Here is a 13,039-nt window from a genome sequence, read left to right as displayed (position 1 = left end):
GCTAGAAATTTGTGTCAGTAACTTTCCAATTAACAGGAGTGTGAACATGAGCAAGCAATTTATATACTAGTATTATTGACCTGTGACTCAAGTAAATGCCTGCATTTGGTTTTGACTGATGTAATATACGTGCAATATATATTTTTATATAACTGTAAACATGTACCTATTTTTGTGTGATGATTGTTAAGGGAAATTTCACAATTTTTTTTTTTTTTTTTTAATTGAGAAAAGAAAAATACAAGAAGCAGAACTAGGTTTTAACAAAATCAGACAAAGTATGAGATAGTTAAGAATTTTAAAAGATGTTTTCAGTTAAAAAATTATAAGAATTTTTAATAGTTATGTTAAGTAGTTGAGAAAAGTTGAAATCACAAGGGTAGAGATTACTCCTCCACAGGGGAGATCCAGGATTTTCCAAGGGGGGGGGGGGCACATTTTCCGAGGAAAAATTTGACCAAAAAAAAGGTCCTTACTTTCAAAAGGGGAGGGGGGCACAGTTGTGTTTTATCAGCATTTTTACATTACAAACTTGAATTGTGCCTCTCAAAGGGGGGGGGGGGATGGGGGCGGGCATGAGCCAGTTTTTATTAAAGTGTTATAAGGACATATTATCATGGGGTATGTATATCTGATTACTGTCCTCGATGTGAAGGTGCTTAAAGGGTAATGAAACCCTTGGAAAAAGTTAGCTTGCATGAAGACAGCCAACAAAAAGATAATATAATTCTTCATTAATATCTGAATTTGTTTCTTTTCTACATACATGTATAGTAATAGTTCATGTTTTCAGTTGATAGGAAAGGCATAATGTTTATAATTATCTTTGTGTTGGTTGAAAATAAGAAAACATTAAACTTGTTGAGAGCAAATGTTAATCTTTTTTTTTTTACAAATTTACATGTAAATAACAATGAATGTTTTTTATCACTTATAATGTGATATGAAGCTGGATATTTACAGTGCAAATAATAAAGTATTCACATTCAGTATGAAATTTTCATGTGATGTATTCATGATTTACTTGTAGTAAACTGGGTTCCAAAAGAAATCACACTTTCCGAGGGCACTGCGCGAATTCCACTCGGTCAAAATTAACAACATTTTTACACAGGCTAGCTTCAATAATCTAAAAAACATGTCAATAATTAAGAGATTGGCTCAATCACAGAGAAGATATAGCCCCTCAAATTAATTTGTTTCAGAATCCAGAGTCACTAAATGGCAAAAGAAAGACCAATGAAAATGAGATGGGATTAAACAAATTTCCCAGTTTTTTACACATGTCCTTCATGGGCATGTTTAAAGGGTTACTCCAGACTGAAAATAATATGATTTGAACAGATTAAGAATAATCAGACAAAAACACTGAAAATTTGATCAAAAGCGGACAAGGAAAAACAAAGTTATGGCATTTTAAAGATCTACATTATTCAGGTGAAACAGTTCTAGGCACGTCTTCATGAATATTCAGTGAGCAAATTGATGATGTCATATCCTCACTTGTTCTTTTGTATAAACATGAAATTAGGTTTATTCAATTTTTTTCCTTCAAGAACCAAAAATATTGGAATAACAACAGATGATTGCCTTAAATATTAATTGCTGCAACTTGTTTCATTACAAGGGAGACATATCATTCACACATTTATGAAAAAATGAAAAATTATGATTTCATGTAATAACCTAAGAAAAAGGAAAGTGGGGATGTGACATCATCAGTCCATCTAATGAATTGTCATGATGACGTGCATATAACCGTTTTCATATATTGCTAAATTTAATATTCAATTACTTCGCTATTTGTTAAAAATTTTGATGAAATTTTCAGCATTTTGCTCTGTGAATTTTACTCTACTTATTTAGATATAAATATTTTCATCCCGGAGCAGTTACAAAGAAGCTACAGGAATTAACATCAAAATTTTAAACGACTGGACCAATCACACAGCCACACACTTACCCCCCTGGGGATGTCCCAGCAAGTGGGGGATTAGCTGAACTCAGTGTGTGTCTGTGTGTATCTCAGCCACACACACAGATAACACCGTATTCAGATTATACCCTGCTTACCGGGATATCCCCAGGGATCTGTCTGTGGCTGTGTGATACTTCCAGTCATTTAAATTTTTTATTTAACTCCCTGTAGCTTCTTGTGATCAAGCCAATCTCTGTGAAGGAAATTTGTGATAAACTGGGAATGAATCCATCTCTTGATTATTGACATGTGCTTAGTAAAGATGATTGAAGCTAGCCTGCATAAAAATATTCATTTTGACTGAGTGAAATTTGAATTGTGCAAATAGCCCCCGGGGGGGGGGGGGGCACTCAGTATATAATGTATAGTGGGTATGTGCCGTGGAGGGGACCCCCATTTTCACACTCAAATTTCTGTTCCAAGGCATAGCATTTTTGTCTTAATGAGAAAAAGAACAAAGGAAGCCGCTCCAAAGCATAGCATTTTCTTCTTATCGAGAAAAAAAAGAAGAAAGCAATCCGCTCCAAAGCTTCACATATTTTTCGTTACGCCGTTCCGGTCGCATTGATCTGCTACAATAACTGCAATATACATTATGAAAGTCTATTTTATCATTGCCCTTTACATTGGTATTAATAGACATATGGCACTGTTTCTTTGTTGGCATGAGCAATAGTTAGAGCAAATTCTAATTAATTTGTAACTAATTAAGTCATTCCAACTGGAAGTTCCAATTGGATCCAGTTGGAAACCAATTAGTTTCAACTGGTTCCAGTTGAAACCAGTTGCCTCCAATTGGATTCAACTGGTTTTAATAGGGAAATTGGAACAACTGGAACCAATTGAAACCAGTTGCCAACTGGTTGCTTAATTGGTTTCAACTGGAACCAATTGAAACCAATTGCCAACTGGTTCCAGTTGCCCAATTGGTTTTAACTGGAACCAGTTGGCAACTGGTTTCAATTGGTTCCAGTTGTTCCAATTTCCCTATTGAAACCAGTTGGCCAACTGGTTTCAATTGGTTTTGCTCTATGTATTGTATTGTATTGTATTGGTGATTTTTTACCTGATTGCTAAGAAAGCATGAATGCTTGTAAGCAAGCAACCAGAGGACCGACGGCTTAAGGTCCTCTCCGAAGGACCTGGTACTGAGGATTAATGCCTTACCAAAGGGCACTAGCGCACCAAGTGGGAATCGAACCCGGGTCACCGGAATACGAGTCCCCCGCTCTACCGACTGAGCTATCGCGCCTCCCTAATTGGTTTCAACTGGATTTTGGTCCTGGGGCGGCACACCCCTACCACTTTTTTGGTCGAGTGCCCACCCCCCCCCCCCTCCCCGGAAATAGCCCTTTCAAAATTTTATCATTTTTATTTTTAGATCCCAGATTATAAGCTCTAAAGCTGGTTCCATGACATTTGCTCCGGTGACAGTTGCTCCACAGCAAATTCTTCACATTAAAAGAATAACCAACTTCAACCATGGATTTAACACTATGGGGCTAAGCATGGCCATAACATTTATTCCTAGAGGGGTAGGATGTGTAAAATTTTCTATGAGAAGGAGCGAAGCGTCAAATTAAATTTAAGCCTCTCTTTGGGACACCTTTGCATTTGCTAAAGTGAAATTGAAGGATTTCACGCACACTTTTTGTGAATTTTTTGAAAATTTTCAGTAAAAAATGTAAGTTACTAGTTACTACCCCTGCCCCTGCAGTGTATGGAGATGAGGCGGCCTCATCTCCATTGAGGCCGAATCAAAAGTTGGAGGGTTGACCATGCAAAAAATCACAATCAGATAATCATTTTTACGTTTTTGTATACATGGTTTTGGAAAATTGGAGGGGGGGGTCATCGATCAGCCCCCCCCCCCCCCCCCGCCCGTTTGGTTCTGCAGCCCCTGCATGGTTCATAGTCTGATCAGCATGCACTCCAGAAGATGCAGACAATTGTTAAAGGCTATTTTGTCTAATTGGTTAGGGTTGCAATATGGTTTTATGGGTTATGTTTAAGTTAGTCATTCGATTAGTGTGTGGAATTTACCATGGCTCTGGAAAGCAGGGATGCTGAAGCACCCTCTCACGAGCCTTTCAGAGTCTGCAATAGCAGACTAGGGGTGCTGTCTGGTGGATATGCTAAATTGCAGTTGTAACCAAAATAACCTTCATTTTTTAGTGAAAATCTCCCCTTTTGGGAGGGTCAAATTTCTCTTGACCAATTCAAAGCAAAATAAATTTCACTTTATAGTAAAACTTTTTTTCTTTTCTTTGTATCAGCTGATCTATCGTGACGTCATGCGCAGAGTGTAAAACGTAGTAACTTACGCAAGCTGGGATTTGCGGGGGATTCCCCAGCTTGCCGCCATACTACGTACTATATACTACTAGCGCTACCATGCATTCATTCTTCGGTACGGTGATGGATCGTGGATTGTCGGCGCCCAACTCTTCAGAAGTTTGAAGTCAAAGCAAGAGTAAAGACCATTTAATTTGAACCAAGATTTTGACACGAAGTCAAGCATACATAAGCCTAAGGCTAAGGTAATGTACGAGTTCTGTTTAGATTTATCGTTTATTGCCAAATCGTGTTTTAGGGGGGCCTAACTTTAACGTTATAAAATTAGTAAAGTTAGGCCCACTCACACTAATACGAGGTTCGTACTACTACTATTTTATTAGTGATGGTGATTTTCCGTTTCAGATAGAGTTTAGATTTCATGTTAATTTTTGAAAACTGTCAAAAAACTTTATGATTTTTTCATTGTGATGAATATTTAAGTTATTAATGAATACATTTTCACCGAATTTAGACTCGCCCAGAATGAAAGGCATTTTCTGTGGAGATCTGCGTTTTCAAATAACTTGTGAAAAACTTAAGGTACATGAACCTACAATACATGTAGGCCTACATGTGCTGGAATTTGAATAGACCGAGTTAGATATTGATTTCATTTCTTTAACATAATTTATATGCAATCCAAGTGCACCTCACAGTCACAATCACACACAAACACCCACACCCGTGATTCTGACCATGAAAAAAAACTTTAAAAATTATTTACTTTTTTCTAAATTTATTATTATTTGATCTGAATTCTCTCTTAGTCCATCTCTCTCTCTCTTTATATTTTTATTTTATTCATTTATTTAGATTTTTTTTTGTTTTTGTTTTTTTGGGGGGGTCATTGTTCGTGGTTCATTAAAGATGAAAAATAAACAAGCCCACGTGTGTGGTTGTAAAGGGGATGTAGAGTAAGGGTGTCAAAACACACTTAAACATTTAAATATGATTTCTTAAATGTTTGAACTTTGAATAAGCCTATTAGCATGCTATTCATGTACTAATTAAAAAATTGCAGGAGCTGCGCTTACTAATTTGCAGTTTGGTTCACCGTTATATTCTTTTTTTAATTGCATGCCCCTGGTTCCAGAAAATTGCTCCCGGTTCCTGTAAAAAGCCTGTGAGCTGGGGGCAATTTTTTTTTGAAAAATTGCCCCTGGTCTGCAGCTGCTCATTTCAAGGCTTGCACACCTGGCAACTAATATGCAATGCAATTTCATTTTGATGTAATAATAGCTCCATGCGCACAAACATTTATTAACCATAGATCTTGTGGGCGGGGCAAAATATTAAAATTCAAATTTTATTAAATTCATGTACAATAAAAAAACAAAATATTTACACCAATCAAGTACACAATACAATATAGTCAATAAATTAATACAAGAATGAGGATCAGGAGGTCCAATGGGGGGACTTATATGTTGCTGACCCTAAAAATAATAACAATAACAAAAGGAGACTTAGGGTCTACATTATATTGTATTAAAAAATTAAGTCCAATGTATACTCATGCACACACGCACACACACTCTAAAGCTAGCAGAGACTACAAATAGTTTATGAGTAATTAATATTTATATTTTCGTTTGAATACATTAAGAAAGGGGCTAGATCTGATTTCTAAAGTTATGCAATTCCACATTTTGGGGCCATTGAAAAAATTGACTTTAAGTAAGCAGTGCTGTTCTCCCGGGGGGGGGGGGGGGGCACTCAAATTATATTTTGATGGGGGTGTGCCTCACGAAACCCTGAAATGGGGGTCTAAGGAACTGACCATAAGGGTAAAATACGGGGTCTTGGGAACTATATACGGTACTGGGCGGTGTGAAAAATGGTCTACTGAACGGGATCGCGGTACAGTATACGGTGCACGCTAGCGCTGTGCATGTATATGTGGGCGCTAGCGGTGCATGACATATACATGTAGCTCGGAACGGCATGGGGCTGCTAGCTGAGGGAGTGCGAAGCCGTGATGCAGCTCTCACATGCCGTGCTCGCGCTGGGCAATTTTGCAGGGCTTGGGAACTGAGATATTTCGTAGCGGGGATCTTGCGAGCGGGGCGAGAGGACTTCTGAACGGAACTTTCGTCATTTGGAGTATCTAGAGGACTGAAAAGGGGGTCATCAAAGCGGCACATCCCCATACCACCAATATATGTGAGTGCCCCCCCCCCCCCGGGTTCTTCCCTGAGGTAGATAGATGATAGTTACGATAGTTACTATAGTTACTGGCATTCCTTGTTTGATGTGAGTGACTTGTAGTATTGTAGTATTAAGACAAAAATAGTCAAGCATTCATTTCATCCAATATGGTTAATATTGGATGGTTGTCATAGGCATACACATTAAAAATCAGTTTTAATATTTGGTCTCTTTGAAACAACCTCACAAGACATCAAAAAATATCTGTGTCTCTAAAACCCTACATCTCAACAATGATAAAAAAATATTGGTGAAGGTTTGAAGAAAAACCAATAAACATTAAGAAAGTTATTGGAAATTTCAGTTTTGGATTTGTGACATCATAAACGAGGAGCTGTCCCGTTTGTTATGTAATAAATATACCCTAAAATTCTCCCAGCCTTGACCGGCCTTGACCTGAGGATTGTGTAAGAGGACGAGGCCGAGGATTAACCTCCGCCCTCAAGGACGAGACTGAGGACGATCTTGCAGATCTCGAGGCCGACCTCGGCCTCGAGACCCACAACACTGCTGGAAGCTAGATGAAAGTATCATTAGACTTTGTATAGCCCTAAGATCACTAGAAATTCAGTTAATGTCAATATAATAATTAAACCAGGCAACAAGATAGGTACATGTAGGAATGATCATGATAAGAAAGGTAATCAAGCCTTTCACAAAAACAGATTACTATCAGAACTCTTTTTATGTAAGAACTTCCAAAGAGTGGAACTTGCTACCTCATAATGTCATAAATAGCACATCTATCTCTACTTTCAAAAACTTTCTAACATAAAATGATTTCACGTAATAATGTAAGTTCAGTGAATTTACACAAAATTTTGTCATACTATGTACAATTTTTGTCATTAATTCATTATATTTTGTCATATTATGTGAATATGTGTGTTCTATCATTTTGCTCTTACATCATGTTCTTATTTCTTTTTTAGTTGTTACATAAATCTATAAATATAATATATGTACTTTTTTAATGGAAAATTTACATTTTTTTTTTACACTTATGTTTTATCTTGATGCTGTTTTATTGTCTCGCCTGCATTGCAGAGCGAGACTATAGGCGCCGCTTTTCCGACGGCGGCGGCGGCGTCAACATCAAATCTTAACCTAAGGTTAAGTTTTTGAAATTACATCATAACTTAGAAAGTATATAGACCTAGTTCATGAAACTTGGACATAAGCTTAATCAAGTATTACTGAATATCCTGCCTGAGTTTCAGGTCACATGACCAAGGTCAAAGGTCATTTAGGGTCAATGAACTTAGACCATGTTGGGAGAATTATTTTCAAAATCTTAACCGAAGGTTAAGTTTTTGAAATGACATCATAACTTAGAAAGTATATGGACCTAGTTCATGAAACTTGGGCATAAGGTTAATCAAGTATTAGTGAACATCCTGCCTGAGTTTCAGGTCACGTGACCAAGGTCAAAGGTCATTTAGGGTCAATGAACTTTGGCCAAGTTGGGGGTATTTGTTGAATTACCATCATAACTTTGAAAATTTATGGATCTAGTTCATGAAACTTAATCATTAGGTTAATCAAGTACCACTGAATATCCTGTGCGAGTTTCAGGTCACATGACCATGGTCAAAGGTCATTAAAGGTCAATGAACTTTGGCCGTGTTAGGGGTATTTGTTGAATTACCACCCTAACTCTGACAGTTTATGGATCTAGTTCATACAACTTGGGATATAAGAGTAATCAAGTATCACTGAACATCCCCTGTGAGTTTCAGGTCACAAAACCAAGGTCAAAGGTCAGTTAAGGTCAATAAACTTAGGCCATGTTGGGGTAATTGTTGAATTGCCATCATAACTTTGAAAGTTTATGGATAGAGTGAATGAAATGTGGACATGGGTGTAGTTGACAAGTCTTAAGTCACCGTTCAAATGTCATTTATGGTCAATGAACGTGGTATTATGTCATTATATGAATGGTGTTTTTGTGAATGATTATTTAATAGTAGTTTTCAAAGTTAGCACTGCTGCTATATTAAATCGCGTAATGCAGGCGAGACTGCCAGAGGCGTTCCACTTGTTATAATTTATATTTTATTGGGACACAAACTTGAATGGGTTTTTTCAAACCTTATTGGTCTAAATAAATGCTAATAAAAAAAATGTGTTTTTGATTATTGGGTTATGATTTAATGTATTGAATATGTGAATTAGTGTGTTACAAATCATGTGGGCCTATATTACAAGACTACACTGCTCAGTATGATGCATTGTGATAATAAACCTGGCCAGATACGGATATTTGAGGACTTGAGGTGGGGCTATTAAGGCTGCTAGTTCATATGGCCTTTAAATGGAGAAGTCCACCCCAACCAAAAGTTGGATTTGAATAAAAAAAGAAAAATCCATTAATCCAACAAGCATAACACTGAAAAATTCATCAAAATCAGATGTAAAGTATGAAAGGGGGCTTCCAAAGTAATCCCACCCATTTTGCCTATTAGATAAGAAAATTCACTATTTTTGAGCCCCCATTGGGAGGAAGAGTAACTTCGCATAGTGGCGTACAGTGGGTCACGGCATTGAGGGGGCACCAGCAAAAATTTTGAGTCACTTAGTAAGATATACTGACTTACGGTATATAAGGGGCGCTTAATACAATTTAAAAGCAGCTTTTATTTTCATTAACTTCCTGCAAATGATAAAGGAGACATTGCTAAAAATTCTGGCTATTGAAGCCTTTTTTCACAGGAACCTGTCAGAAGTTACCCCCACCCTCTTTTGTATTTGACTTTTTGCATTCCCATTAGGGCAAAATTTGATGATTTTTTGGTTTGTTTGAATCATACAATATTTCAGTTTTCAAAAATTTCGACTATAAGGATTAACTTGACTGAACCAGAAAATTTATAAACAATGGTTAGCTCCACATTTTTAGGGAGGAATAAAACTTTGTTTCACAGGACAATGAGGAAACAATTAGAATATTTCAGATACTGAAATACAAAAGAATAGTGAGTATCAGTCCCCTCATTTTCATACAATTTTACAAACTAGGATGTGCATATAACTTTTGTGAAATTAAGCAAAAATTAAAAAAATAATTTTCTTATTTTACATCCAATTTTGATGAAATTTTCAATGTTATGCTTGTTTGATTTTTCTCATGTAATTTTTCCATTAGGGCAACTACCACGGTAAACTTGATTTTGATTGGCTGCTGATCTCAGTTGCCATGGTAATTACCAAAATGGCAAAGTTACAACAGTTGTAACAGGCCCCTTGTCTGATTAATATTGTATTTATGCAGAATTATTTGTATGGTATATAATTCCTCAGGGTCAGGTATGATGGATAGCTCCTGTCAACTTGATGATGACTTCCTTGCCAGGCTTGCAAATAACATTGGAGAAGAAGAAGCTGAGACACTTGGACGTCAACTCGGTTTCAAACATTCTGAACTCGATCGTTATATGGCCACCAACGTGAAGAGTAATCAGGTAACTTGTGCAGGAACAAGGCGGATGCTGTTTGATTGGCGCCAAAAGGTATCACAGTCAGACCAAGCTGATTTATTGAGGAAGGGCCTCTTGGCTGCCCAACTTGTTGCATTAGCTGAAGAGTTCCTTGGAGAGAATACTCATCTAAAAGGTTAATAATTTCTATTTTTGTAAGTAGATGGGTATTGGAATCATGCATGTATGCATCACCTGTCAAAAATTACTTTTAAAAAAATGTTATGTTGATTTAGGGTAGGGCATGTATGAAAATTTTGTCAAATTTGATCTGAAGGAAGGGTTATATTTAAGACCTTTTGCAGGGACTCATGAAGATGGTATGTATCATACCAATCAAATAATGCGAACTCATGCAGACTGAAAGCTGAAATTTTTTTAAATTCCTAATTAAAAAGGGGAAGTTATAAGCATGGACATTAAGTAATAAAGGAGATGGAAACCAGTTACAGTAATAACACTGTTATTTTGCCAACTTTAGAGCAAACCTCATACTTACAGTACACGGCCATCTGATCATAAGTGGAGATATGACATCATCCCTCGCAGAGGGCGATATTTCATTAAACACATCAGACATAATAATGAATTGCCCAAGTTGAGTGAAGAAAATAAGGATTTTTGTGAAGGGCCAATATCATTTGAAGAATGCTATCAAGCGGTAAAGGAAATGAAATGGAATAAGTCACCAGGTAATGATGGTTTTACAGCTGAATTCTATTTTACGTTTTGGCCAATTTTAGGGAAATTTATTGTTGAAGCATTTAATGAAAGCTTTGATACAGAGATGTTATCAAACTCGCAGAGACAGGGAGTAATTACCCTCATTGAAAAGGATGGAAAAGATCATTTGTATATGAAAAACTACAGACCAATAACACTTCTTAATGTAGACTACAAAATATTGTCAAAAGTTTTAGCTAAAAGGGTAAAAGAGGTACTTCGGGACATTATTCATTATGACCAAGTAGGGTATGTTAAAGATAGGAATATTGGAGAGGCAGTGAGGCTAATAGACGATGTATTCTTTCAATCCTTATATCAGCCAGTAGGATTTGTAATTGCTGTAGATTTCGAAAAAGCATTTGATTGTATATCACATAGACTTCTATTTAAAGCATTGGAATCTTTTGGATTTGGTAATTTATTGTGCTCTTGGGTTAGAATTCTTTATTTATATGATGTTAGTAGCTGTGTGATGAATGGGGGACACTCAACTGGATATTTTGAGGTTAAAAGAGGGTTAAGACAAGGAGATCCCCTCTCTCCTTTATAGCTATTGAATTACTTGCTAATTTTATTCGAAATGATCCGGGTTTTGAAGGGATTGGGTTTGGTGAAAGAAAAATAAAACAAGTATTGTACGCAGATGATTGTACATTGTTTCTAAAAGATACATACTCAGCTAATAGGGTGAAGAAAGTCTTCGGAGAGTTTGAGAAATTGAGTGGTTTAAAAATAAACATATATAAGACAAATTTTATGTGGTTGGGGGAAGAATGTGCCAGGCCGGTTTTACCTCTGTTTGGACATAGAATGCAATATATACAAATTTTAGGGGTATATTTTTCACGAGACTCCAAAATAAAAGATGACTTAAATTATAAGGAAATTTTGAGTAAAATCAACAGATTAATTGGATGGTGGAGGCAACGAGATCTGACAATGTTTGGTAAAATTAGACTGTTAAAAATGCATGTATTGTCAAAATTAAATTATGTTTCTTCTCTTATTTCAGTTCCTCAAAATATCTTTAAAGAAATTGAAAAGATTTCATTTAATTTCATTTGGGGTGGAAATGACAGAATAAAACGGAAAATTCTATATCAAGATTATTGTGCAGGGGGACTCAAAGTAACTGATTTTGAAGTTTTCATTAAAACTCAGAGAATTATGTGGATTAAAAGGCTGCTGTACGGTGAGAAATATTTAGGTTGGAAAGTAACCTTTGACTACTTTTTTAGATCATTGGGAGGCCGGAGTATATTTCTTTGTAATTATGATGCAAATAAAATGGACTTACAAGGTATACCAATAATTTATAAAGATATTTTGAAAGCATGGCAAGATTTGGATCAATGTAGAAACTTTGAGAAAAACAAGATCAATCTTGTGATTTTTAATAACAGATTTATATGTCTTCATAATAAACCGTTTTTTTATGTTGAACTCTTTTAGAAAGGGATATTTCAAGCATCAGATATTATTGTAGGAGGTCAACTAAGACCAGTCTCATACTTCCATAACCGGGGTTACACTGCTGATGATTCAAATAATTTTTTCTGTGATCAAAAAAGAATGGATACAAAGTGATTTTATAGTTATAGATAGTAAAAAAATTCAAAAAGAACTGAACATCTTTGGTTACCTACATAAATGTATGGATTTAAAAGCTAGATATGTACATGTATATAATTACTTTATTGAGCAATTTCAAAAAGAGTACACATTTAAGGTTTATGATGGACATTGTGAATATGATCTTGGAATAGGGGAGTTGAGAGAAACCTTTACAAGATTGAAAAATGCTTTTATATGTAGTAAACAAAGGGAGTTTCAGTACAAACTATTACATGGGACAGTGTATACAAAAGAGAAGCTCTTCCAAATTGGTTTTGAGTCAGACAATTTTTTTTTGTAAACAACAGGTCGAAACATACCAACATTTATTTATAGATTGTTTAAAGGTTAAACAGTTATGGAAGGAGGTCATCAAAAAGCTTCATTTAAAGGAAGTTAGGATTGATGGTTGGAAAACAATTTTCATCGGTGTATCTGGTAAATGTGTGAGAATACATGCAATAAATTGTATAATCTTTCTGCTAAAACATATTATTTTTATTTCTAGAGAAAAGGGCGAGCTACCGTCCGTACAAAAAACAACAGATTTGATTAAAGGTTACAGAAACGAAGAATATTATAATATAGCCAAGAAAACAGGGAAATTGGGAGTACACTTAAGAAAATGGGAACAAATTGGTCCATTTCTTTGACTTTTCATTTATCGTATTCTTCTTTATTTTATTTTATTCTTTTTTTT

At 35.8% G+C, this 13,039-nt stretch overlaps 1 protein-coding gene across 2 annotated transcripts in view; it reads left to right on the top strand.

Moving 5' to 3' along the window:
• The first annotated feature begins 4,341 nt into the window (after positions 1–4,341).
• The window catches only part of LOC129279880 (uncharacterized), a 35,347-nt gene continuing 26,649 nt past the window's right edge, over positions 4,342–13,039 (top strand). For both annotated transcript variants that reach the window (XM_064115727.1, XM_064115726.1), the window contains exons 1-2: positions 4,342–4,518; positions 9,824–10,135. In XM_064115727.1, coding sequence (XP_063971797.1) covers positions 9,832–10,135 — 304 coding nt within the window. In that variant the 5' untranslated portion in view covers positions 4,342–4,518; positions 9,824–9,831. The remainder of the gene's footprint in view (positions 4,519–9,823; positions 10,136–13,039) is intronic.

The sequence above is a fragment of the Lytechinus pictus genome, chromosome 2 (assembly GCF_037042905.1).
Source record: "Lytechinus pictus isolate F3 Inbred chromosome 2, Lp3.0, whole genome shotgun sequence".
Classification (NCBI taxonomy): Eukaryota; Metazoa; Echinodermata; class Echinoidea; order Temnopleuroida; family Toxopneustidae; genus Lytechinus; species Lytechinus pictus.
The sequence above is the reverse complement of the archived record's forward strand: the minus strand, read 5'-3'. Positions and strand labels throughout refer to the sequence as shown.